This window comes from Saimiri boliviensis, chromosome 2 (genome assembly GCF_048565385.1).
Source record: "Saimiri boliviensis isolate mSaiBol1 chromosome 2, mSaiBol1.pri, whole genome shotgun sequence".
Taxonomy (NCBI): domain Eukaryota; kingdom Metazoa; phylum Chordata; class Mammalia; order Primates; family Cebidae; genus Saimiri; species Saimiri boliviensis.
The window spans coordinates 835,517-862,251 of NC_133450.1; the positions used below are offsets into that span (position 1 = coordinate 835,517).

Below are 26,735 nucleotides of genomic sequence, written 5' to 3' on the forward strand. Positions count from 1 at the left end.
CCTGACCCTCCCCTGCCCTGGGATTATAGGCACAGGCTACCACAGCCAGCTCACAAGTTCATCTGCATATAGTTTGTACCTGTCTTGGGACGGCAGACTGTTCTCCGGAATGACAGGGACCTGGAGAAGGGGACAGGACAAAGAAAGACTGAAGAATGGGCAGGGGGCAGGGAGGAAGGGGCCTTCAAAGTGAGACGGTGCCAGGATGCCTCCCACCTTCGAGGGTCCATGCAGCACGCTGACGTGGGCTTGCTTTTCTGGAGCATGGGACAGGAGCTAGGGACCTGACCACCAGTGAAGAGGGAGGGCCAGGCCCAGCAGGGTAACGGGCTGGGTCTCAACGGCCCCCAGCTAGAGAGGTTAGGGGTGGCCCATTCACAGGGCCTTCCTGAGAGTGTGAGGGCCACCGAGAGCTCTCCCAGAGAGACCTAACCCTCCGGGCCTAAGTTGGGGGCCATCAGGCCACGCAGTGGGCTCAGGTTTTGATGGACCCTCAGGAGTGGCAGGAGGAAGAGTGACTAAGAGTTTCTGCTTGGATTTCCCGGCTTGGGCTCCACCCCCGGCCCTTGATGCTCCCCAGTTATGTGGCCTTAGGCAAATCACTCTGAACCTCTTCAGCCCTCCGTTTGCAGAGCAGTAAACTGGAGTCAGGATGCATCTGTCTGCAGAGTGATGCAGAGGAGGATTAAATGAGGTGATGTGTTGAGTGCTTAGCACAGTACCCCCACCACAGAAAACCCTTATGAGAGCCCAAAGGGGAAAAAATTTCAGACTTGGCTGCAGGCCCAAGGCGTGAGGGATGGGGTGATGGTGGTGGTGCTGATGCGGGGGCTGGGGTGGAAATGGGGAGGCCTGGACTCACCTCCCTCCCAACCCCACACCCGGCCTGGCAGGACTCACCTCCCTCCCAACCCCACACCCTGGCGGCAGAGCTGAGAGCCTCCAGCTGGCCCCTCACCTGGTCCTGGCTGAGGAGAGTGTGCAGAGGCAGAAGCCTAGGGGGCAGCATCAGGCCGCGGGGACCCAGGGACGGCGCCCCTCCAGTACTTTTCCTCTGTTCTTCTCCAAGGCTGCATTCGCGATTCTACGAGCTGGCCCCCAACCTCGTCCCAATGGACTACAGGAAGAGTCCCATTGTCCACGTGCCCATGAGTCTCATCATCCAGATGCCAGAGCTGCGGGTACGCGCGGGGCCTTGTTGCTGGCGGGCAGGGGGTCTGCACTGCGGGCAGGGGGTCTGCGCCGCCCCCAGACTATCAGCAGAGGCCCCCAGGTCTGGGCTGAACCCAGCTCCACCCTTTGTGTCTACGTGGCTCTGAGCGGATCATAGAACCTCTCTGTGCCTCAGTTTCCTCATCTGCACTCTGAATAAATAAGCTGTGTGGGCTCCGGAGGGGTGCTGGACGTCGGTGGCCATTCGTCTGCTTCTCCCTTTGTCAAGTGGCCCCAAGCCTGCTGCACTTGGCAGGCCTGCGTCTGCTTCGTTAGGTGGTGTTTCTGCCTCCCCTGTGGCTGGCCGTGGCTTCTCACTGATGTCAGCATGGTGGTCGTCCATAACATCGCTTCTCAATTCAGAGTCGAGTCAGGATTCTGCTTTTCGAGCAAGCTCCCAGGAGAGACCGATGCTCCTGGTCCTCAGACCATGTATATTTGAATGTTTCATTTCAGGAGTTCCTTATCCACAATATGTAAAGTGCACTCCACATTGAGAAGGCATTTGGGGCACAACTCCCCGTTACAGGGGGACTTCGTTAGTAGCCCCTTGCCAGGCCTGGGATGTGTGGCTTGAAGGTGGGATCAGAGTGCCATATGACACCCACTTGGGGCCTGCGCTCTGGTTGGGACTCCAGTCCTGAGAGACAGTGGGCCCCAGGCTCGGCCATGGACGGGCACCCCGCCTGGCCCAGCGGGGGCTCGAGAGCAGAGGGTTGCTGGAGCGGGTGAGGCAGTCATGGGTGGGACCCAAGTGGTCTGTCTCTGAGCCTACTGCACCGGCCTGAGCTGGGCACAGAATGGGGCTGGCCACGTGCTAGCTTAGGTGGGATGGGAGGGCTCTGGACGGGTGATCTGGGGATCAGCGGAAGGTGTCCGTGTACAGCGCCCCGGGGGAGGCGGCGTCCCCTGTGGTCTGAGAGGATTCACAGGAACGGAACGACGGCAGGCCCGGGCCTGAGCTGGCTCTGTGACGCCCGCTGCTCGTCTGGCCCAGTGATCTGACCCTGCATTCGCCTCCCACGATCGCGGCCTGAGCCGAGGTCTGCCAGGGCCCTGTGCTGTCGTCTTCTTCTGTGGACGCGCCCTGCACGTCCACGCAGAGCCTGTGTGTGCTCTCCTGGGTAACGGGAGGAAGCCATGCCTCTGGTGAGAACACATTGGCTGGGCTCAGCATTTTTTTTTTTTGGAGAGGGGGTCTTGCTCTGTCACCCAGGCTGGAGTGCAGCGGGACAATTATGGCCCACTGAAGCCTCGAACTCCTGGGCTCAAGTAGTTCCCTCACCTCGGCCTCCCAAATAGCTGGGACTACAGGCGTGCACCACCGTCCCTGGCTGTGCCCATCTTGGTGATGTGACATGACCCGTGAGGATGCTTCCCGAGCTCTGACACGTGCCGAGCCTGGTACAAACACCTTACGTACTTTAGCTCATTCAGTCCGCTCACGAGTCACTTAAGTAGGTGCTATTACGATTCCCTTTTTACAGATGAGGAAACCGAGGCTCAGAGGGATCCCGTCCGTCCTCCAGGGTCACGCAGACGGTTGGCAGTCCGGCTGCCGGGCCCTCCCACCTACCCTGCACCCACAGTGATTGCTGTGTGTGTCGTGCGTTTTCTTCAGGAGAATCCCTTCAAAGAAAGGATTGTGGAGACGTTCTCCGAGGATGGCGAGGGGAATCTGACCTTCAACGACTTTGTGGACATGTTTTCTGTGCTCTGCGAGTCGGCCCCCCGAGAGCTCAAGGCAAACTATGCCTTCAAGATCTACGGTAACCAGGGCTGGAGGAGGGGGCCCTGAATGTGAGGGGGGCAGTATTTGGGGCCCTGGGGCGGTCTGATGGCTGCTGGCTCCTGCCCTGGGGACACCAAGGACAGTGAGACTGATCTGTCCTCTGAAGAGTGCCTGTCCAGTGGGCTGGCCCAGCGAGACATCAGTGCCTGAGAGACACCTGCGGGGGGTCCTGAGAGCACAGGAGGGAGGCCCTCGCCCACCCCGGGTTGGGTGGTGAGTGTGAGAGGGGTTGCCGGCATGACCCGTAGGCAGAGACAGCAGAGGCTCGGACTGGAGGGGCGGGGCTGGCAGGCCTGGCAGAGGGCACAGCCCGTGCAGACGCAGGGAAGCGCCGAGCTTGGTAAGGAGGTGGAGGAGCTTGGAAGGTGGTGGGGTGGGGGCGGCGTGAGTCCGGGGAGGTAATTTGGGGCGAGGCTGTGAGAGCCAGCCAAGGAGTTTGGACCTAGTACTCCCGACACCAGGGCCACTGTGGGGTTTCCCGTGGGGAAGTGTAGCTCTGTTTTCTAGAAAGATCACTCAGCAGCTTTGAGGTGTAACATGGAGGAGCTGGAGAGGCTGCCTTGGCCACGGTGGTGAGGTCTGGCCTGCAGGGGGGCCTCTGGAGCCCCAGAACGCTGCCAGAAGCAGGGCCACTGGGTCACACCGCCCAGCCCTGCCCGTGGGCCTGCTGTCTCACCAGCCACCAGGGGGCAGCAGGGACTTACGAGCCAAGGACTGGGCGCTTCTCCGACAGCCACCGGGAGCAAACGTCACACCCACGACCTCACGTTGGGGGACGCAGTTGAGATGGCTCAGGCTCACGGAGGGGCCGGGACCCAACCCGGACCCAAAGAGTCAAGGTCAAACCACCTGTCCTCAGCACCTTTGATCAGACGCCGCACCCCAAGGCAGCAGGGCCTACGAGGGGCTGATGATTCCCTTTCTAGTTGTCGTGTTGATTTCGGAGGACGCTGGTTTCTGTCTGTACACCCACATTTTGCTTGCATGTCAGAAAGAAAATGCCTGCCAGTCTACCCTCCACAAACTATGCCCACATGGCTCATATAAAAAGCTTCCAGATTCCACCCGACATGGGCCCAGTCTCGGACCCCACAGCGTTGCTCCTGGGAAGGACTGCTGTCTGCCCAAGACGGGGGTGCAGGTCGCACGGCCCAGCGGGCACAGGAACATGGAAGAACCGTGGCTCCCTTGCCGCCCTAGGCTGGGGGTGGAGTGGGGAAAGGCAGCCAGGGTGATTCTGGTGCTGGGGCGGCCTGGGGCCTCATTAGCACCTAGAATCATCTCACTTCTGGCCTCAGTTTACTCCTATTAAATGGCCACAGGAATCCAGCCAGCCAGTGAATCTTTGCAGAGATTGCTGTGTCCCATGTCAAGGGCAAAGATGAATCCTACCTGCCACTGCCCTGGAGTTGTGCACAGGCCTGTGCAGAGACAGGGTAGAGTCACCCGTAAGAGCTTGGGCTCTAGGGTCCAACGATGACCAGGGACGTGACCTCAGGCAGGTGCTTCTCCTTTTCACCTCCCTGTTTCCTCATGTGTAGAGTGGGGATTCAATTGTGCCTGTCTCATAGGTTTGCTCTGAAAGTTAAATGAGAAAGAGCGTATCCTACTCACACCGTGGGTTTTCATCGCCACCGTTCATGTCAGTTTGCCCAGTGGGCAGGAGAAGCTCATTTGCGGGGGAGAGGACCCTTATTGCTAGAAAGCTCTGCCACTGGGAGGTGAGGTGTGAGCCAAAATTTAAAGGATGACCAGGAGTTTGCCAGGGAGGGCACCCCAGGAAGAAGAAACAGCCCGTGTGCAGATCTGGTAGTTGGCTGAAAACGGTAAGAGAGAGTTAGAGTTCACTTTGACGCGGCCACACGTGGCTTGGTCCTCTGAACCGTTCTGGGGTTCTTTGAGCAGTAGTGTTGCCTTTTGCTGGGTAGCATCAAACCATGTTCCCTGCTCTGTGTGCACAAAGGCCAGGCATGGGCCCTCTCTAAGGGCCTTTCGATTCTGAGTCTTCTGAGCCATCGTGGCTCCTGGCCACACACCACTGAGGCAGTGTGACGCAGCTGAGAACACCTGGGTCTCAGACTCACACAGGCCCCAATCAGAATCCCTGCTCCATCTCCATGTGGCTCTCTGACCTTGATTCAATCACATGGCCTTCCTGTGCCCTGGTTTCCTTAGCTCTGGAAGTCTAAGGGGGCACAGGGTCTGCTGTGGGCTAAGGCCAGGAAGGGCTATCTGGCCTACAGCGGAAGTCCCCAGGAAACCTCAGATTGGGACTTTTGACCTGTTTCAGGATGTGGCTGGACGGTTAGTCACCGTTGGGTTGTTGAGGTGGTAGATGTAGGTGTTTAAGCTATGCCTGGTGGGTGAGCCCTGTTGGGGGCAGGAATCCAGCATCCCAAGAGTGTGCATGGAGATGCTCTGGGGACATCAGAAGCTGGTGGAGGTAGTGTGTGACCAGCGGGGAGGAAGAGCTATGGTGCAGGGGTCCCCGGGTGCACCCAACCCGGGCTCAAACGTGTCCAACCCCCACCCAGCAGACTTCAACACTGACAACTTCATCTGCAAGGAGGATCTGGAGCTGACGCTGGCCCGGCTCACAAAGTCGGAGCTGGATGAGGACGAGGTGGTGCTTGTGTGCGACAAGGTCATTGAGGAGGCTGACCTGGACGGTGACGGCAAGCTGGGCTTCGCTGACTTCGAGGACATGATCGCCAAGGCCCCTGACTTCCTCAGGTGCTGCGCCCGGAGCCGGGCAGGGCAGGGCAGGGCAGGGCAGGGCAGGGCAGGGCGCCGGGGCTGCAGCCCCTGTCACTTGCTGTTTGTGAACGTGGTATGTGGCCAGGGAGCAGGAGGCCACAGTCGGGGCCCCCTTGCCCCTGATGTGTGACGGGGCCTTGTCCCCTGGAGGGCCAGACTCCGATGTGAAGGTTGAGGACCTGGCGGCCTCTTCAGTGATAACTAGGGGCAGAGCTCCCTGGGCACCTCTGTCCCCGCCAAGCCAGCCTTCCCTCCGTGTTGATGGCTCGCATCCTGTCTGCGGGGGGTCCTGATGAGGCACTGTCCGGCGCGGGGCTGGGGCCTGGTGGGCTTTTCCCTGAGGAGCCGTTGGCTGCCCGACTCAGGGCCTCTCACGCTCTCTTGCCCTCTCTCTTTCCAGCACTTTCCACATCCGGATCTGAGGACATGGCCGAGGCTGCAGGGGCCTGGAGTCCACCCTCCTGCCCTGCGGTCACGTGGGCATGGCCTCCAAGCTCCCCGGGCACGCGGTGGCAGCCTCTGGGGTTGATACCACGAATATTTCCTGTGGCCCTTTCAGCAAAAAAACTAACCAGGAAGGGGGCGTGTGAGGGTTAGGACCCTTCCCACAGCCCCGCTGGGGCCCCGCCCCAGGCCCTCCGCACCCCCAGTCCTCTTCCCGTCCAGAAGTGCCCCCCAGCTCCCAGCGGCAGAGGCAGATCAACCGACCGGCCGTGGTGGGGTCTGCTGCGTCCCAGTGCTGGCGGACACCCTGGTCACCCAGGACAGAGGGCCAAAAAAAGAAGAAGAGGTCAGGGTTTTAACGAGCTATGCAATTTTTTTCCAAAACCCAAGGCTGGGCTGCCCCCCACCGCTGCCTGGGCCCGAGGGCTCTTGCCCCTGGCGCTGCCTCTGGGTCATGAGGACCACCCTGCCTGCCCTCCCCAGCACCATGGGATCCTCACTGGTGTGTGCTGTCCACAGATTTGTGAACTCCTGGTAATAAAACACCTTTGCATCCCTGTGTTCTCCACGTCTGCTGATGTTAAGAAGTGCTGGAGGGCACCTTCCGATCCCCAAAATGCCACCATGGCTGCCTCAGTTCTCGGCGTGAGGCGGTGCCTCCTGCTTTAGGCACTAGCTTTGATTTCAGCGTGTGTGCCTTCAGGAGGAAAACGCATCCGGGCCCCGAGCCTTCCGTGAATTCCCTGAGAGTGTTCTGGTCAACATCCGGGAGTGCCAACCACACTTCGGGCACGGGGCAGTTGATTCCGTCTCAATCTTTACAACCCCCAAGGAGGGCGGGACTCTGACAGGCCTGTGTTTCAGAAGCTGCACAGCCGAGTGGTCACTAAGGGTGGACTTCCCACAGATGCGACCTGAGCCAGCTCTGCCCGGGGTCAGGGCAGGGAAGAGGGGCACCTATGGTGTTCTCGCTGGAGACGATCACTTCTGTTTTCTGCAGCCTGGGCTGGGTAGTGGGGAGCCGGGCAGCAAGCCAGCTGTCCACCCTTACAGAGAAGGGGACATGTGGATAGGAAAGGAAGTGGCACACAAAACAGGAGGTTTCCTGAGGGACAGAGATCCAGGAAGAGCCAGCCTGACCTGAGGGCACAGCTGGAGCGAGCGGCCTGAGTGCCCTCTGCCCATGCTGGTGCCTCCGGTGCCTGGGCAAGGCCCTGAGGGCTCTTTGGAGGGCCAGGCCACCAGGTTGGGGCTGGGTCTTATGGGTGGGGCTCAGGAGCCACCTGTCGAGGTCAGGACTAACTGGAGCGACAGGGCAGGTGAGGGTGACCCGGTTATACAGAGATGGCCGCCACGTGCCCACTGGCTGGCACCAGATACAGCCCAGCAGTGCATCCCAGGCAGCCGGCTGGGCTTGCCCTGCCGGACCACAGGCTTCTGCTCAGGCCCTGGCTGGCTGTGCAGCCCCAGGCAGGTCGCTGCTCCTCTGCGGGCCTTGTTTCCTCATCTACAGCACAAAGGGGTTGGACTGGATGCCCTTAGGATCTGCCCAGCTTGCACAGCCAGGGTGGGATGGGGGCAGAAGACAGAAAGGAGCCACGGGGCAGGTCCCCAGGAGCCCAGCCGCTTCCAGAGTCAGAGCCATGGCCTCCGAGGCCGGGCCTTCCCTGCTGGTTCCTGGCTTCTTGCGCCAGTCACCTCGAGGCAGAGGCAGAGGATGTGGCTTCTGGCCCTCCCCTCCTTTTCGCTGATGGGGCCGCAAGGAGGGGAACCGGTTTTGTTCCCAATAGCAATTGCAGGATGTCACTTGGCCAGTTAGAAAGGTGTCCGTTCCAGTACACGGCCTGCCACACGTTTGGTAAGTGCTCAGTAGTGGAAGGCAGGTTGAGCCGGTCCGCCTGGGCCTCAGCATGCTCCTCTGGGAAATGGGGGTGCTGACCCCCACCTTTGGCCAGGCTCACTTCTCTCCAGCCGTGATTCCCACCTCTGCGTGGTTGGGAGGCAGAAGGAAAGGGCATAGGCAGGAGCTGCCGGCAGCCGGAGGGTCTCGGGCAGGCAGCTCAGCTGTCATTGAGCCTAGTTCTGCAGCAGGCTGGGTGAGTCTGAAGTTTCAGAGCCTTCAAGTGAGCTGAGGGCTTAGCGATAACCCCTGGCATGGCCTGGGTACCAGGAAACCCACTGGTGGGCTGCCAGATGCCAGGCCCTCAGAATTTGTGCCTCCTGTCGGTGAAGAAGAGCCTCCGAAGCATGTCGGGCTGCAAGGAAGGAGAAGATACTGGGGCCTGGGGTTGCTGGACAGGGAGGGCAGACCCAGGCTCCGAGGACCCCTCATTGACCGCGTTGGGACCTGAAGCCCAAGAAATGAGGCCAGGTTGGAATTCTGATGGTTGATGTCACAAGCCTCCCAGTGCCTGAAATCCTACCTTTAGCTCTCCAATTTTTCTGGAGGCAGGCTTCACCCTCTTCTGGCTGAGAGGAGGGGACAGGGGAGTGTGGAAAGGGTGGTGAGCCTCCCTGGTCCCCCTCGACATATCGCTGGCAGCCTCAGGATGCACTGGTGTTCAACGTAGGGTGGGGTGAGGCTGCACCCAGGGGCTCAGGGACTGGGGGCGGGGGACATGGGGCAGCTGCAGGGCGAAAGCAGACATGGGATGTGGCCTCCGGGGTTTTCAGACCTGTCCACTGCCGGGTCTGTGCTCCCGGGAGAGTCAGGATCTTGAAGGCTGCTGTCCACGGGGTGGGTGGGTAGAGCCCTGCCCTGAGGGAGGAGCTGTCAGCCCTTCCCAGGAAGATCTTTCCACTAGGAGTCTGGGCAGGAAGATCTGCATGGGCCTGAGATCAGAGGCCTTGCCCATGGGGAGGGGACTCCCAGGTTTCATGTCTCCAGGCAAAGGCAGAGTATGGTTGGGATCGAGGGCTCCAGAGAGTTCGTCTGCCTCCCTGGAAACCCTGGACAAGCCCCACTCCCGGCCACGACCCTCCACATTCCTGGTCCCATCTCCTCCTTCCTTATCAGACCCCTGCAGAAACTGAGAGGGAGGGGAAAGGACTCCTGGTCTGCTGCAGAGAAAGCCCTTAGAAGGGCCTAGAAAGCCCCATCTTACACCCAAATCTAGCAGCTGCCTCTCCCACCACCACCACCACAGAGAGCCTCAGAATAATAGCTCTGTTCATCAAGAGCCTTCTCTGGGCTGTGTCCTGAGCAGGAGAGGATGTCTAGCATTATCCTCCAGGCATCTGCCTCTGGATACAAGCAGAGGATCAGCCCATTTTACAGAGGAGGAAATGGAGGTCCTGTGTAGGGTTGCTAAGTGATAATACAGACGCCCAGCTAAATTTAAATTTCAGATAAACAAAGGAATAATTGTGGTATTTGAGACGTACTTTAAAATGTTTTGTAATGTTTTGTTTTGTTCTGTTTTGTTTTTTGAAACAGGGTCTCACTTTGTCTCCCAGGCTGGAGTGCAGTGGCACAACCCTGACTGATTGCAGCCTTGACCTCCCAGGTTCAAGCGATCCTCCTGCCTCTACCCCACAAGTAGCTGGGACTACAGGCCACCACGCCTGGCAATGTTTTGTATTTTTTCACAGAGACGCGGTTTCGCCATGTTGCCCAGGCTGGTCTCAAACTCCTGAGCTCAAGCGATCCACCTGCCTCCACCTCCCAAAAGGCTACGATTACAGACAGAAGCCACCAAGCCCGGCCTAAAAACTATTCGTCGTTTTTCCATAATTCCGGCGCAACTGGTTGTCCTGGAATTTCTCTTGCCCAAAGCTACAAGGCGAGGGAGTAGGGGATAAGGGGCCATTCTACTACTCCCAGAGGCTCTGAGACCCCTGCAGAGGCTGAGAGGGAGGGGCAGGAACCCTGATCTGCTGTAGAGAATGCCCTTAGAAGGGCCTGGAAGCCCCTGTCTTACATCCAAATCTAGCAGCTGCCTCTCCCACCACCATCACCACTTCCAGGCGGATGATAGGGCTGGAAAATTCCGGCAGCCCCGGTGACCTGCCCTGCCCATGCCTGGGGGCTGCAGGTCCGTGCTCTCTAAGGGCCGGGAGCTGCCCCACCCCATCATGGAGCTCACCTTCTGTGTCCGTCCGGTCTCCTTGCTCTTGGGTGCTGGGATCTGCTCATAGGTGTTTCCAGGTTCTGGAAGCCCTGGGGTCCCTGAGATCCTCTTGTGGCCAGAGTCCACGGGCACTGACAGTTTGCTATATGTGGGACTGGCCCCAGGATGTGGGGCCCTGGCCGGGCCACCCCGGCAAGCTGGGATCTGCTCATAGGTGCTGCCTTCTTGGCCTGGCGCCTCCCTGGCCTCCTGCAGGAGGCCTTCTGTCCCGATGAACTGATAGAAATCTTCAGAGCTGCCCTGGGAGCAGAGCTGAGCCTCTGGGCTCAGCTTTGGAAACTCCTGCCTCCAGGTGGCCCCCAGGGACCCCATGGCATCCGAACTGGAGGACAGGAGGAACCCCCAGGAAGTGGGAGACTCTGTGGGCCCCTGGCCTGGGTTCGCCCCAGAGAGGACGGGCACCAGGCCATTAGGCCTGTTCTGTTCGACATCTGAGAGTCTCATCTGGGCCTCAGTGCCTGGAGAACAGGACTGGCTGCCAGCTGGAACCGGGCCATGCCTGCTGGACCCCTCTGTGCCCAAGCCTAGCCGTGCCTGGTTTATCTTCCTCAGGTCTGCATAGACGATGTCACTGGGGCCTCCGAAAGACTCTTCCAGGAGGGAGGGACTCCTCTCAGGGAGTGGGGGCAATCTGATGGGAGCCTGGAGAGACAGGGACAGAGAAAGTCTTAAGGGGCAGCCCATCACCACGATGCCCTCCAGTAAAACCTCTCTCAGATAAGCCAAGGCCCCCTGTCTTGGCCCTAGTCTACCCCCCTGTACATGCAAGGGTTGGATCCATCACACCCAGGGTCCCTTCCAGCTCTCACACTCTAGGACTTGTTCTTTTTGTGGTTGTTTTCTGAGACGGAGTCTCGCTCTGTCACCCAGGCCGGAGTGCAGCGGTGCAATCTTGGCTCACGGCAACCTCCACCTCCTGGGTTCAAGTGATTCTCTGCCTCAGCCTCCCAAGTAGCTGGGATTACAGGCTCCGCCGTCATGCCCGGCTAATTTTTGTATTTTCGTTAGAGCTGGGGTTTCACCATGTTGGCCAGGCTGGTCTCAAACTCCTGACCTCAGATGATCTGCCTGTCTTGGCCTCCCAAAGTGCTGGGAATACAGGCCTGAGCCACCGCACCCGGCCTAGGACTCTCTCTCTATTTTTTTTTTTTATTTTGAGACGGAGTTTCGCTCTTGTTACCCAGGCTGGAGTGCAATGGCGCGATCTCGGCTCACCGCAACCTCCGCCTCCTGGGTTCAGGCAATTCTCCTGCCTCAGCCTCCTGAGTAGCTGGGATTACAGGCACGCGCCACCATGCCCAGCTAATGTTTTGCATGTTTAGTAGAGACGGGGTTTCACCATGTTGACCAGGATGGTCTCGATCTCTTGACCTCGTGATCCACCCGCCTCGGCCTCCCAAAGTGCTGGGATTACAGGCTTGAGCCACCGTGCCCGGCCAGGACTCTCTCTTTACCTTGGCATTCAAGGCCTTGGGTCACCAGCTCTACCTCCCCACACAACTTCTCCCTCCCCTGCTCCTCCCACCTCCATTGTAGTCCACCGGTCCCTCAGAGCCCCCACACCCACTCACTGCTTCACCTCCTTCCACAATGCTCCATCTCGAAGTCCATCACTCATTTAACAAATATTTAGTGAGCACCAACGATGTGCCAGGCGCTGTCCTCGGTGCCAAAGACTTTGGTGAGCAAGACTAACTCTTGGGAGCTTATATTCTAATCTGGGAAACGGGCAGCCTACTGCTGTACTGTATAGCACAATATGGTTTGATGTGCTGCGTGATGGGCAAATATATCACAAGGCAATGGAGTCTGAGGGCGTGGTCAGTGCTACAAAGAATGAAGCAGGGTCATGGGCTAGAGAGAATGGCAGGTGGGAAAGGTGATATTTTCTGTCATGTAGGAGGGCCTCTCTGAGGAGGTGACATTTAAGAAGAGAATGGAATGCAGTTAGAGTGTGAGCCATGCAGATATCCTGTAAAAAGAGCATTTCAAGCAGACGGCACAGCAGTGCAGAGGCCCTGAGGTGGGAGCAAGTCAGTATGTTCAAGGACGATCTAGGTGGCCAAAGCAGCCAAAGAAAGGCCTCACCGAAGCCCCCAGTGAGGAAGCAGGGGCAGCGGGGCACCTGGTGAGGCTTTTGTGTGGCCTGGCGAAACATTTAGCTTTTATTCTAAATATGAGGAAAAGCCATTAGCATGCTGTGATCTGATACAAGGAACAATCTTTTGGCCAGGCGCGGTGGCTCATGCCTGTAATCCCAGCATTTGGGAGGCCAAAGCAGGCAGATCACCAGAGATCAGGAGTTTGAGACCAGCCTGGCCAACATAGCAAAACCCCGTCTCTACTAAAAATACCAAAAAAATGAATGAATGAATGAATGGATAAACAAAAAAACCAACAAACAAAAAGTTGGGCATGGTGGTGTGCACCTATAATCCCATCTACTAGGGAGGCTGAGGCAGAAGAATCGCTTGAACCCGGGAGGCGACGGAGATTGCAGTGAGCTGAGACGGTGCCACTGCACTTCAGCCTGGGCAACAGAGCGAGACTCTGTCTCAAAAAATAAAAATAAAAAAGTCCAGGCACGGTGGCTAATGCCTGTAATTCTAGCGCTTTGTCCAAGGCAGTGGATCACTTGAGGTCAGAAATTCCGGACCAGCCTGGCCAGTATTTGAAACCCCCTCTCTACTAAAAATACAAAAATTAGCCAGGTGTGGTGGCAGGCGCCTGTAATCCCAGCTGTTCGGGAGGCTAAGGCAGGAGGATCGCTCAAACCTGGGAGGCGGCAGAGATGGCAGTGAGCCAAGATAGCGCCACTGCACTCCAGCCTGGGCGTCGCAGCGAGACTCGGTCTCAAAAAAAAAGAAAGCTTTTTCTGAGTCTCTCTCATGGAGTGCCATGGACGAGAATAAAGTACTGACTCACAGGCACCCCATGCTACAGCTTCCTAAGGGGTGTTCAGGCATTTCATATCCGTTTTCTCATTCAAGCTTCACAAGAACCACAGGTGTGGTAAACTGAGGCTCCGAGAAATTATGTGACTTGCCTAAAGCTAGAAAATGCCCAAGCTCAGGCTTGATCCGAATCTAGCCAGCCAGAGGCAGGCCATGGCATGGGTGAACTGGGTGATTCCAAGCTGGGTCTGCACCTCTCTGGGCCTGGCTCACCCCCCACAGCCGAGGGAGCGGTTGGCCCGGCCTCAGGGTCTGACTGGGAGCTTGGCCCTCGAATCCCTGGTCTGGTCACCCTGACCCTAAGTGACCCGGAATACCTCCATGCTTTCCTCCTGGGACAGGTTCCAGGGACTCACATCCGGGCTCTTCGGTGCATGGAGGAAGGAGACCTGCGGCTTGGGAGAAGAGCGGGGGCTGGCAGCCTTGTCTGGGACCACTGTGGGGGGTGCCGTGGCAGGCGGGATTTCCGGGTCCACGATGGTCTGGTGGAGGCCCCGGGTGATGGCATCATACAGATCGTTGTCCTCTGGCTGGGGGGATGGAGATACAGCAGGCAGGTGGTCACACACGCCCAGCGAGTCCCCAGCTGCCTGCCTGAGATTGCTGGTAAGGGACTGAAACATTCCCACCAGGTCCCTAACCTCAGGTAAGACATCATCACAGTCTCCCTTTGTCCGGTAGGGATCGTGACCCCACACGGAGTGCCTCTGGATGATAGTAAATAGGGAGGGCTTGAAAAGGGGTAGCCTGAGTGATGGACACCCCAGGCCTGAGCTCCCTGCCCCGCCACCCTCACCCTGGGGAAGTGGGGCACCTACCCGGGGACAGGCAGCAGTCAGCGTCTCTCCAAAGGGCTCAAGCTGTGCCTCCTGGTAATGGCGCACAAGCTCGGTCAGGGTGCTATAGCTCTGGGTGTCTCCTGAGATGATGTAACGCCGGTTTCGAAGCTGGCTGATGACAAAATGCCTGCAGCGATCGTTGCCCCTGCAACACAACTGCCTGTGGTCTGGGGCTGCCAATCGCAGGCAGCCCAGCCTTGGCCCAGGGTCTGAGCTCTGTGCCTGGGTGCGGGAGAGGGGTCCCAGCTCTTGATCCAGAACAGACCCCCCTGACCGGGGGCCACCGTGCCCCACTCGGAGCCATGGTGTGTGTTCGTCAGGAAACTAGGGAGAGGTTTTCAAACCACAGGGCCCTGGGACCCTGGGAAGTACTGAAGCGTGTTCTGGTGGAGTCAGGGAGGGCAGGGCCGTGACTAGGGTGAGGCAAGTGAAGCACTCATCTTGGGTGCGACATTTAAAGGGGTGCCAAAAAACTCAATCAAGAAAACGAAATATTTTAGAAAATCAGCCGGGCGCGGTGGCTCAAGCCTGTAATCCCAGCACTTTGGGAGGCCGAGGCGGGTGGATCATGAGGTCGAGATCGAGACCATCCTGGCCAACATGGTGAAACCCCGTTTCTACTAAAAATACAAAAAATTAGCTGGACATGGTGGCGCGTGCCTGTAATCCCAGCTACTCAGGAGGCTGAGGCAGGAGAATTGCCTGAAGCCAGGAGGCGGAGGTTGTGGTGAGCCGAGATCGCGCCATTGCACTCCAGCCTGCGTAACAAGAGCGAAACTCCGTCTCAAAAAAAAAAAAGAAAGAAAGAAAAGAAAATCAAAATGCGGGAAAAAAAAAATCCACAATGAACAAAGCACCAAAGTTTTAAACAAAGACAAGATCTAACTCTGCACCTGTACAACAACCTCACTCCCCACCCAGCTGCAACGATGCAGTTCCCCCTGCCTCTGCAGCCTGTAAAGTCCCACCCTAAAATCCCACCCTCTTCACCTTCCTTTTTCCTAGAAGACTAACTTCTAAATGATGATGTGCATACGTCACAAATGTGCGGCTTGATGAATTTCCATGTAGGAACCCTCCCATGTAACTGCCACTCTGATCAAGATACAAAACCTTTCCAGCCCTCCAGACCTTCTTGTGCTCACATCCTGTCAATGTCCCCAGAAGGTAGCCACTATTTTGACGCCTATCAGCATAGGTTAGTCTTGCCCGTCAGAGAACTTCTGTGATATTTCTCTGTGTCTAGCACTCAGCGTTATATATTGGAGATTGATTCATGTCCATGTAGGATTAGTTTCTTTTTTTTTTTCTTGTTTATATGTCGTATTCCAGTTAATGAAAAATCCACCATGTACCTATTCTGTTGATAGACAGTGAGGTTGTTTCCAGATTTGGGCTGTTATAAACGAAGCTGCTGTGAGCATTCTTGTACGTATCTTTTGGTGAATATGTACTCATTTCTGATAAGAATATACCAAGGAGTAGAGTTGATGGGTCAAGGGTACACCTGATTGACTTTAGTAAATCATGCCAAATTGCTTTCTAAAATTATTGCAATGGGCCAGGTGCAGTGGCTCATGCCTGTGTAATCCCTGCACTTTGAGAGGCTGAGGTGGGCAGATCACTTGAGGTCAGGAGTTCAAGATCAGCCTGACCAACACGGTGAAACTCCCGTCTCTATTAAAAATTTAAAAAAATTAAAAAATAAATAGCCAGGTGTGGTGGTGGTTGCCTGTAATCCCACGGGAGGCTGGAGTAAGAGAATCGCTTGAACCCAGGAAACGGAGGTTGCAGTGAGCTGAAATCATGCCATTGCACTCCAGCTGGGTAGCAGGAGTGAAATTCTGTCTCATAAGTAAAATAAAATAAAATAAAGTAATTGCAATGTGTGAGAGTTCTAGCTGTTCCACATATTCTGTCTTTCCACTATTGCCATCCATTGGGAATATGCAAATGCTTTATTCAATGCAAATGCTTTAATTTGCATTTCCCTGATAGCTAAGGACTCTGAACATCGTTTCATATACTTATGGACCTTCTAGGTTTGCATTTTTCTTTTTGGTAAAGGGCTTGCTCAGGTCTTCAGCTTTTATTTATTGAATTGCTGTTTTTGTCGTACTTATTTGTAGGAGTTCTTTGCATATTCTGGATTTGAGTCCTTTGTTAGACACGCGTATTCTAATAGATAACGTCTCCACCCTGACCTTTTTCTTCTCTTAATAATGTTTTTTAATTATAAAAATTTTTTTTTCTTTCTTTCTTTTTTTTTTTTTGAGACAGAGTTTCGCTCCTGTTACCCAGGTTGGAGTGCAATGGCGTGATCTCGGCTCACCGCAACCTCCGCCTCCTGGGTTCAACCAATTCTCCTGCCTCAGCCTCCCAAGTAGCTGGGACTACAGGCACGCGCCACCATGCCCAGCTAATTTTTGTATTTTTAGTAGAGATGGGGTTTCACCATGTTGACCAGCATGGTCTCGATCTCTTGACCTTGTGATCCACCCGCCTTGGCCTCCCAAAGTGCTGGGATTACAGGCATGAGCCACCGCGCCCAGCCAATTATAAAATTTCTTAATTTTGGCCGGGCGCAGTGGCTCACGCCTGTAATCCCAGCACTTTGGGAGGCTGAGGCGGGTAGATCACCCGAGGTCAGGAGATCGAGACCAGCTTGACCAATATGGTGAAACCCCATCTCTATTAAAAGTACAAAAATTAGCCAGGCGTGTTGACATGCGCCTGTAGTCCCAACAGTGAGCCAAGATCCCACCACTGCACTCCAGCCTGGGTGAGAGAGCAAGACTCCATCTCAAAAAAAAAAAAAAAAAAAAAGAAAGAAAAGAAAAATAAATAAATATTCTTAGTTTTAGGAAATCGAATTAATCACTCTTTTCAGATGAGTGCCTTTTTGTGTCCTGTTTAAAATATCTTGGCCTCTCATTTTCAAAGACATTTACATTGACCTATAACAATGCTTTCCTGTTTCCTTCTAGAAATAGTATTGTTTTGCTTTTCTCTCTTGGATCTGTGATCCATCCAGAATTAATTAACTTTCATGTATGGTATGAGGTAGCAGTCATTGTTTTCCATTTAGATATCCAATTGCCCCTGCACTAATTATTGAAAAAACAAGGCTTTCCCCCATGGAATTGCAGTGACGCCTCCGTTGTAAATCTGGTAACCAAACATTTGGAACTATTTTGGGACTCTATTCTGTTTCATTTTTTTTATTTGTATGCCTTTGAGCGGAGTTACTATTCTGCCTAAGATCTCATCTGGGAAGAAACAAAACCAAAGGAAAAAAAATCCCTAAAGCTCAAAAGACTTTTGAAAACGACCGAGTTAGTGTATTTCAAAACGCACAGCACAGTGTCAGAGCAAAAATATTTTAACAATGAACGGCTAACATTTATTTAAAGTCTTTACTATGTTTTACACATTGTGCCAAGCACTTTTAAATGTATCAACTGATTGCACACTTTCATCCGTCCCATGAAGCAGGTACTATCATATTCCCATTTTACAGATGAGAAAACTGGGGAACAGAGAGGCAAAGTAACTTGCTCAAGGTCAGGGTTTGAACTGGGGCCATCTGAATATGTGACAGTTTTGAATCCTAATCTGAGGCCTTTTAAGCTGACCCTGGAGTCCCGGCCCCCTCCCTACTTGGGGAAGCCTTCTTCTCTCCTCTGTCGCTCTCCTCCCGACCGGCCCTCTCTCGGGGCGAGACCCGACATCGCCGTCTCTGCCTTGGTCCTGGCTGCCTGTCTCCTTTTCCCTATCCCCATCGTCCTTCCCTAGCCCAGACCTCATTATCTCACATCCGGGCAGTCGCAAGGGTCCCCGGCGTCCCCCACACCTCCAGCTCCGACTTCCAGTCCTCTCTCCACAGGCTGCGTCAAGGACAGTGTCCGTCACGGTCTACACACAGCTGGGCATCTACAGCCGTTCTACGCTTCTCCCGCCCTTCCCTCTGGGCATTCCTCCAAAGGAACCAAGCGTTCCGCTGCACCCAGCAACCTGCAACCCCCCCGGCGCCCTTGGCTTTCACCCTCTGTACTTCTGCACATGCCTTTCCGTCTACCAGAGACCCCCTCCTAAACCCCAACCACGCCCTCCTTTCTGCCTTGCAACCTGTATTCTTCCTTCTATCCTGGGCTCAAAGTTCACCTCTTTGAAGCCTCCCCTGACCCCCACTCACCTCATTTGAAGGCCATGGCCTCATCCCTAGTCTATGGCTGGTGCTGCTCAGGAAATGTCTGCTGAGCATGTGATGGAGGAATGAGAGAGTCGGGAGTCAGGACCCAGGGAAAGCCAGGCAATCCAGGCAGGTGGGGCCTCTGCACTCATCTGCAAGGCTAGGTTACGGTAGGCTGAGCTCACTTGCCCGGAGGGCGTCCCCTCTTACCTGTAGGACAAGATGTAGCCGGTGGCTCGGTCACTGAGGCGGATGAGGAAGGACCCAACCGCTTTGTCCCTGAGTAGTTGCTCCGTCTGCCTGGGCAGAGGACATGCCATCAGCTGGGGTCTGTGTCCTAACAGCAGCCTGACTTAGGCCTCTCTTGGAATCCCTGCTGGCCATGCCTTTTGGTCCCAGACCTCCAACTCTTTATAGAGGAGCCACTCAGACCTTTGGAGGGGTCCGTAGCCCGTCAGGGCTCAGTATCTGGTCTATCTGGGCCCAATTCATTAAGTTCTAGACTGTCCTGGGCTGGGTCAGAGTCTGAAGCTATATGCAGCCTTACTAGCAGGCACCCTGGTTGCTGACCCTGGCCGCTCACTCCCCACCTGGATGGCTGTGTAGCAGGAATAAACCCACAGAGCTGGAGACATCGAGGTTTAGTGGGGAGTCCCTCCCTCAGAACCACTGCGTACAGTTGGCAGATGAGCTGCTGCAGGGAGGTGCCGCGACGTCTGCAGCGGCCGAAATGGACTCATTCCCCTTCCTGCCCCCTTCAATCCCAGGCAGCTACAGAGATCTTACACACGGTGCCAAATATTTTGGAGGCATGGTGAAAAATTCCAGCCGTCTTCTGGTTTGGCAGTACATACACCACATACGTATTCCCTCACCCAATTACTCACCAAATACTGAGTGCCTGCTCTATGCAGCTACACAGTTTGCAGGGCCGGGTGCTAAATGAAAACATGGGGCCCCTGGTTCAAAATGATTTAGAATTTCAAGACAGCGACAGAAGAGCATCAAACCAAATGTGGAGCCCTGGTGACCCCGTGCTGGTGTGCAAGTCAGTGCCCATAAAGCTGGCCCTGGGTGTGTGCAGGGGCCGTGCCAGGACCTACAGACTGGCTGGATTTGCCATTCCTTCATCAGACGTTTTGGCTGCTTGGAGATCCAGCCCAAACAGAAAGCCAAACCTCTATCTTGGCCTTTATACCTAGGGCAACCGTGCATCCAGCTTTGGCTGGGATGGCCCCGTTCACAGCGGTTCTCCTAGCTTAGTTACTGATAGTGTTCTAGTTTGGATGATAAATGATAGGGCCCCTAGTTACTCATCAAGTCAGGGCCTGGCCCTCCTTCTGTCCTCTGGCAGCCTGGCAGCCCCAGCCATCCTCCACCCGTGCTGAAGTAGAGGCTGTTGCTCTGCCACACTCTGCCCACAGAAGCCAGCACCAGAGGACGTGGTTCCTCTCAGTCTGTCCCCCTGCCCACCACCTCCCACGGCCCCTGCCTAGCCCAGGGAAAGGGCAGGAACCAGTCTGATCCAGAGTTCCCAGACCATTTTCTCAGCTTGGGGGGACATGTGGGTGGAAGCAGCCTTACTTGCGGGTGATGAATCCGTGAAACCAAGGAGGCAGGGCACCGTTCTGCAGAATGAAGGGGGCCTGTGTCTCCATGAACCACTTCAGGGCAAGCTCCTGGAGCTCAGCCAGGGCCTGGCTGCCCCCTGCCCCGTTGGGATGTCTCCCCAGGCTGAGCTGCTTTAGACTGTCCTCCATGCTGCCGAGCCCCGGAGTGGAAGCCGAGCTCAGCCAGGACACATGCCTCTATATCTGCATGTGCTCTGGCTCATTTGCCTGAGCGCATGCCCTACCCAAGGGCCCGTACCACACAGCGGCTCTATTGTCACCTCTAGGCTGGTGGCTGGTTCTCCCCTTTGATGCTTTGGGGTGGGGCACCTTGCCTGGCTGCAGACATGGGGGAACAGTCACCATAGCAGCCTGAGAGGGGTACAGCAGGCCCTCTGTGGCTTGCTGGCCAGCAGATGAGCTACCTCACTGGGTTTGGCCTTGTTCCCCCCAGCCTCTGGTCTCTGCCGCAACTAAAGATCGGACCCTGGCAAAAGTCCACAGCACCGCCCCTGTGAGCAAAGCAGTGGATTTAGGGATCCTTCCTCAGCGGAGGCTATTTTATTTCGGTGAAGAAGTTCTGTGCTAAGTCCTCCTTCCACTCGTATTGAGTCCCTACTGTGTGCCATGTAAATCTGGGCCCTGGGAATAAGGCAGCGAATGAAAGAGCACTTTGCCCTCATGGCACACACATTCTAGTGGTGGGAGACAACCCCGTAGAGAATATAGAGCCAAATGGAATAAGCATTTGGCTTAGAGACAAAGGCAGAAGAACAGGAGAGCACATGGCCACATTATGCAGACAGAGAGTCAGGGGTCGGGGTCAGCCTTGCCAGGAGGTGACATTGAAACAGCGAAGGAGGAAGCCCAGCAGGTGCCTGGAGGGGTGGACTGTGTCATCAGCAGGGGGACCGTACATGGAAAGACAAGGAGGTGGGACTTTGCTGCAGATTTTGAAGAACAACCGGAAGCTCATGTCGTTGCAACAGAGAGGGGACTTCAGCGTAGCTGGGTCCCCTGGAAGGGCAGGGATAGGCCTCTGAGAGGACGCTTTGGAGCAGTTAGGGCAATGGGACCGTGTGTTCACACAAACATCCCTGATTTCTAATGTGTTTGTGAGTTTCCCAGCAGAAGTCGCGGCTCGGTGGATGGTGAGGCAGCAGATGGTGCACTCAGCCTCAAGGATCTCGGTAAGACTCCCACTTCCACCATACACTGACGTGGGGGTCTCAAGAAAGTTACCCAAATGTTGTAGATGGCTCAATTTCCTCAGCTGTAAAATGTGCATAAGAAAAAGCTATTTTCTAGACTCTAGGGTCATTATGAGGGCTAAGTGAGATGGTATCGTGGTTAATAATGAAGGCGGATGTATTTAAGTTCAAAAATAGGATGCAGGTACTGTGACAATATGACTGAAGTGATTGGTTGTCATTTCCCCTGCTGAAAGCACCTGATACATAGCTATCTCTCACTCCATTCCACAGTAAGACAGAAATGCTCAGTTTCATTTTTCCTTGAGGCCAGACCCGTAATCCCAGCACTTTGGGAGGCTCAGGTGGGAGGATCACTTGAGGCCAGGAGTTCGTTCATGACCAGCCTGGGCAACATAGCAAGACCCTGTCTCTAAAAAGAAAAAGGCAGAACTAATCAATGGCAATAGAAGTTAAGACAGTGCTGTACTAAAAATACAAAAAAAAAAAAATTAGCTGGGTGTGGTGGCACACACCTGTATTCCCAGCTACCTGGGAGGCTGGGGCAGGAGAACTGCTTGGACCCAGGAGGCAGAGGTTGCAGTGAGCTGAGATCACGCCACTGCACTCCAGCCTGGCGCCTGACGACATAGCGAGACTGTCTTAAAAAAAAAAAAAAAGGACAGTGGTTCCCTTGGGGACTGGGTGGGGAGTGAAAAGCTACTGGTGCTTACAGGGTTCTAATTCTGAATCTGGTTGGTGGGTTGAGCGAGTGTGGACTGGGTGAGTTGAGTGCGTGCTCACTGTGTGAAGGTTCACTGGCTCCGCACGCACATTTATGCATTTTTCTATGTCCTTGTTCTACTTCAGTAAAAACGTTTAAAGGCCGGGCGCAGTGGCTGACGCCTTTAATCCCAGTATTTTGGAAGGCTGAGGCAGGCAGGTGGATCACAAGGTCAAGAGATCGAGACCATCCTGGCCATGGTGGAACCCCATCTCTACTAAAAATACAAAAATTAGGCGGGCATGGTGGCGCGCGCCTGTGATCCCAGCTACTCGGGAGGCTGCTGAGGTGAAAGAATCGCTTGAACCCAGAAGGCGGAGGTTGCAGTGAGCCGAGATTGCACCACTGCGCTCCAGCCTGGAGACAGAGCAAGACTCTGTCTTAAAACAAATGAACAAACGAACAAAAACCTTTTAAGAAACAAGGATGTTATAGCCAGATTTTCTGGGTTCAAATTCCAGCTTGCTGGATACATGACCTTAACCAGATGTTCTAGCCTGTCCTGCTGTTAGGAAGGTTTGTTGAGTTAAATCCTTAGAACAGTGTGTGGAGTAACATAGTGACTAGGATTAGCTATTTTTTTTTTGAGATGGAGTTTCGCTCTTGTTACCCAGGCTGGAGTGCAATGGCGTGATCTCAGCTCACCGCAACCTCCGCCCCCTGGGTTCAGGCAATTCTCCTGCCTCAGCCTCCTGAGTAGCTGGGATTACAGGCACACGCCACCACGCCCAGCTAATTTTTTGTATTTTTAGTAGAGATGGGGTTTCACCATGTTGACCAGGATGGTCTCGATCTCTCGACCTCATGATCCACCCGCCTCGGCCTCCCAAAGTGCTGGGATTACAGGCTTGAGCCACCGCGCCCGGTCCGGAACATCACTTTTATAAACCATTAATTCCCAGCCTTGACACTGGAGTCAACTCCTGCGAGGGCACACGCTAAGGGACCATCATTTGCATACATGCTAATTGGTCTTCCCCGTCGCAAACATAAGCCACGGATATCATGGAGCCAGAACGGAAATCCCAGGCCTGGGCTGACCAGGACAGGAACTCTCTAAAATGGGAAAGGGGGCTGGGCATGATGGCTCACACCTATAATCCCAGCACTTTGGGAGGCGAAGGCAGGATTAATTGAGCTCAGGAGTTCGAGACCAGCCTGGGCAACATAGCAAGGCCCCATCTCTACTAAAAAACAAATAAACAAGCCGGGTGTGGTGGTGTACACCCGTGGTTACAGGTACTTAGGAGGCTGGAGTGGGACGATCGCTTGAGCCCAGAAGGTTGACGCTGCAGTGAGCAATGACTGTGCCATTGTACTCCAACGTGGGCAACAGAACAAGGCCATGCCTAAAAACCAGTTACGGAAGGACGGGAGGAGGAGGGCCACACCTTGATTTTCCCTAACCTTTCACTAAGTTCAGCGTTTCCTTTCACGGTGAACGTCGCTGGGAATGAACCTCATCAGTATTAGCAGCAGTAGTTACTTCGTTACCAACAGAAGGCATAGATATTTCATATGATTCCACAGTTGTTGTAGACATCTTGAGGTATCATTTTTGCTCATCAAAACCGCAAAACTGCAGTAATTAGACCCAACTCTGGATCTTGTTATTTAACGTGCCAAAAAGGCATATCGTATAATATCCCAAATATTCTCATAAAGTCTATTTTGATACGGTTTATTTCCGTTGCTCTCTGTCTTTATTTTGTGCACTTAAAAAAATCCATTCTTTGGGAGGCTGAGGCGGGTGGATCACGAGGTCGAGAGATCGAGACCATCCTGGTCAACACGGTGAAACCCCGTCTCTACTAAAAATACAAAAAATTAGCTGGGCGTGGTGGCACGTGCCTGTAATCCCAGCTACTCAGGAGGCTGAGGCAGGAGAATTGCCTGAACCCAGGAGGCGGAGGTTGCGGTGAGCCGAGATCGCGCCATTGCACTCCAGCCTGGGTAACAAGAGTGAAACTCCGTCTCAAAAAAAGAAAAAAACCATTCTGAGAAGTCCATAGGCTTCATCAGACACCAAAGAGGTCCGTGGCACAAAAAGGCTGAGGATGCTGGGGTGTAACCCAGAGTCGGTTTGCTGCCAAAGTGAGGTCCTGGAAGTATTCAAATGCAAAGAAATGTGTTTCTATAATTTTCCATGAGGCACTTTCTCCAACTCCCTTTCGGGCTGAGTAGTTTTATGGGCAGAACTGTTCATTTTCCTAAGAAGACAAAGGCTTTGTATACAAAAGGGGGCAGAGCCCAGGATGGCTACGGGCCAGAGGTTAGATTCCAAAGTCAGGCAAATAAGCCGGGGGTCTCTGTTTCTACTCAGTGGAAGTGTGGGGCTGGGGAAGGGCGAGGCCCAGGTGAGCTCCATGAAGAAGGGTCAGGGTAGGAAGGGGTTGTCCTGGACGTTGCTTTTCGTGGTCACCTACTGGGTGCTGCGCCCTGAGCACAGAAAGGACACTGGTGTAGTCCTGTCCCCCCTCTCCACCCTGGGGCCCAGAGGTGCAGGGAGAGGGAGGCGGAGGCTTCAGGCTCTAGACGCAGAATTATTGGCTTAGAATCCGAGCTCCCTTACTTGTTGGCTCTGTGACTTTACTGTGTCTGTGTCTTCATCTATAAAAATAGAAGGGAGAGAAAGGACCCAGCTGGTAGGTTGCGGCAGTTCTCAGAGCTGATCTACGCAGTGCAGTGGCCGGGAGGCTCAGGGCACACACAGTAAACATCAGTGGACATCGTGATTCACCCACAGCTGCAAGTCATCCCCAGGACTGGGAAGTCCCCAGAATTCGAAGTCCCTGTCGCTAGTAAAACTTCCCTACCCTCAGTTCTCTCTCAAAAGGCTGCTTTTCCTACAGCGCAAATAGATGGTAATGGATTATCCCACAAATGGCTCTTTACTGAAGGTGTTCAGCCTGGCTTGCCCTTTCAGGAAGCAGGCTGAGGTTTCTCCAGAAAGCTGCTCAGAGGTAGCGTCTCTCCAGCCATTTCGACGAAGGCCCATTGAATGTGCCCTAACCCAGCACTGACCCTCTCACTTCTCTTTTTGAGTCTGCGCGACAGCCGTGTTCACTGCCAAGTGCTACCAGCAGAGCCTGGTGTTAGAACACCAAAGTGGATGTTTCAGTAAATGCTTGCCACGTGCCTGTGTCCGTCTATGCACACCACATGTTCATAGCCCTAAGCTGTTTTATTAATAGGCCTGAATTACTTCTACAGTATTGAGGAGTAAAGAATGAATGATCCTATTTCTTAATTTGTCTGTCTCATTTTAAACTGTATCCCGTACCTACAATAGTGCTTGGCACAGGTAGGTTTATTTCATCATTTATTTTATTTTATTTTATTTTTGAGACAGAGTCTCACTCTGTTGCCCAGGATGGAGTGCAGTGGACACAATCTTGACTCTCTGTAACCTCCAGCCCCCAGGTTAAAGTGATTCTCCTGCCTCAGCCCCCCGAGTCGGTGGCACTACAGGCATGCACTACCACACCTGATTAATTTTTGTCTTTTTAGTAGAGATGGGGTTTTGCCACATTGGCCAGGCTGGTCTCAAACTCCTGACTTCAAGTGATCCACCTGCCTCAGCCTCCCAAAGTGCTGGGATTCCAGGTGTGAACCACCGTGCCCGGCCTTCAGTAAGTATGTTTTAATTCATTATTCAGATAGATGATACATCAACATAGTTTTTAAAACGACAGACATAAAAAGATATCAATAAATATATTCTCTCCATTGAACCCCATCTACCCCATCCACACAGTTACCAACCGAATTTCACTCCCACAGGTGACCACCGTCTGTTGTTAAATGACCTTCCTGGGTTTCTTTATGTACATCCAAATAAGTATGTATATCCTTTTTTTTTGAGACAGAGTCTTGCTCTGTTGGCCAGGCTGGAGTGCAGTGGTATGTAAACCATGCCTCACTGCACCCTTGACTTCCTGGGCTCAGGCAATCCTCCCACCTCAGCCTTTTGAGTAGCTGGGACTACAGGCTTTTTTTTTTTTTTTTCTGTAGAGACAGTGGTCTCACTATGTTGCTCAGGTTGGTCTTGAACTCCCAGACTCAAGCAAACCTCCTGCCTCAGCCTCCCAAGGTGTTGAGATTACAGGCATGAGCTATTGTGCCCAGCCAAGTATGGATATTCTTATTTTCCTCACTTTCTTACATAAAAGGTAGAGTATTAAAAAGCATTCTGGGCTGGGCGCGGTGGCTCACGCCTGTAATCCCAGCACTTTGGGACGCCGAGGCGGGTGGATCACGAGGTCAAGAGATAGAGACCATCCTGGTCAACATAGTGAAACCCCGTCTCTACTAAAAATACAAAAATTAGCTGGGCATGGTGGTGCGTGCCTGTAATCCCAGCTACTCAGGAGGCTGAGGCAGGAGAATTGCCTGAACCCAGGAGGCGGAGGTTGCGGTGAGCCGAGATCGCGCCATTGCACTCCAGCCTGGGTAACAAGAGCGAAACTCCGTCTCTAAATAAATAAATAAATAAATAAAATAAAAAGCATTCTGCACCTCGCCTTGTAGAAAAAATTCAACAGTATATCTTGGCATTCCTTCCACAAGACTAAAGAGAGCGGTGACATTCTTATCCTCACAGCTGCATATTATTCTATTGCATGAATACATCATAATTTTTGTAAGCAGTCCTCTATTGATGATCATTTGTTTCCAATTTTTTTAATTAGAAAATGCAGCAATGGATGACCTTACACGGATTTGATTAAGTGTAAGAATAAATACATCCATAAAACACATTCTCAAAAGTGGAATCACTGAATCAAAGGGTATTTCCAGTTGTCATTTTAACAGATGATGCCAAAGTGCC

The 26,735-nt window shown here is 54.0% G+C and overlaps 2 protein-coding genes across 3 annotated transcripts in view; one reads left to right on the plus strand and one right to left on the minus strand.

Annotated features, from left to right (window-relative positions):
• CIB2 (calcium and integrin binding family member 2) overlaps nucleotides 1-6,766 on the plus strand; it is a 26,803-nt gene extending 20,037 nt beyond the window's left edge. For both annotated transcript variants that reach the window (XM_003942978.4, XM_074392592.1), the window contains 4 exons: nucleotides 1,070-1,181; nucleotides 2,834-2,981; nucleotides 5,542-5,737; nucleotides 6,162-6,766. In XM_003942978.4, coding sequence (XP_003943027.2) covers nucleotides 1,070-1,181; nucleotides 2,834-2,981; nucleotides 5,542-5,737; nucleotides 6,162-6,183 — 478 coding nt within the window. In that variant the 3' untranslated portion in view covers nucleotides 6,184-6,766. The remainder of the gene's footprint in view (nucleotides 1-1,069; nucleotides 1,182-2,833; nucleotides 2,982-5,541; nucleotides 5,738-6,161) is intronic.
• On the minus strand, nucleotides 6,758-20,080 carry SH2D7 (SH2 domain containing 7). Its single transcript, XM_003942979.3, has 6 exons — nucleotides 19,905-20,080; nucleotides 18,531-18,620; nucleotides 14,108-14,273; nucleotides 13,607-13,819; nucleotides 10,291-10,977; nucleotides 6,758-8,460 (listed from the first exon to the last, which is right to left on the minus strand). Exons 1-6 carry the CDS (start codon nucleotides 20,078-20,080, stop codon nucleotides 8,410-8,412), a joined length of 1,383 nt encoding a protein of 460 aa, XP_003943028.2. The 3' UTR covers nucleotides 6,758-8,409.
• Between the last annotated feature and the right edge of the window lie 6,655 nt (nucleotides 20,081-26,735).

Coding starts and splice junctions, on each gene's coding strand:
- SH2D7 (XM_003942979.3), bottom strand. CDS start 20,080: ATGGAGGACAGTCTAAAGCAGCTCAGCCTGGGGAGACATCCCAACGGG. Junction 14,274..18,530: donor GGCTACATCTTGTCCTACAG/GTAAGAGGGGAC, acceptor GTTGTGTTGCAG/GGGCAACGATCGCTGCAGGC. Junction 13,820..14,107: donor TGACTGCTGCCTGTCCCCGG/GTAGGTGCCCCA, acceptor CCATCCCCCCAG/CCAGAGGACAACGATCTGTA.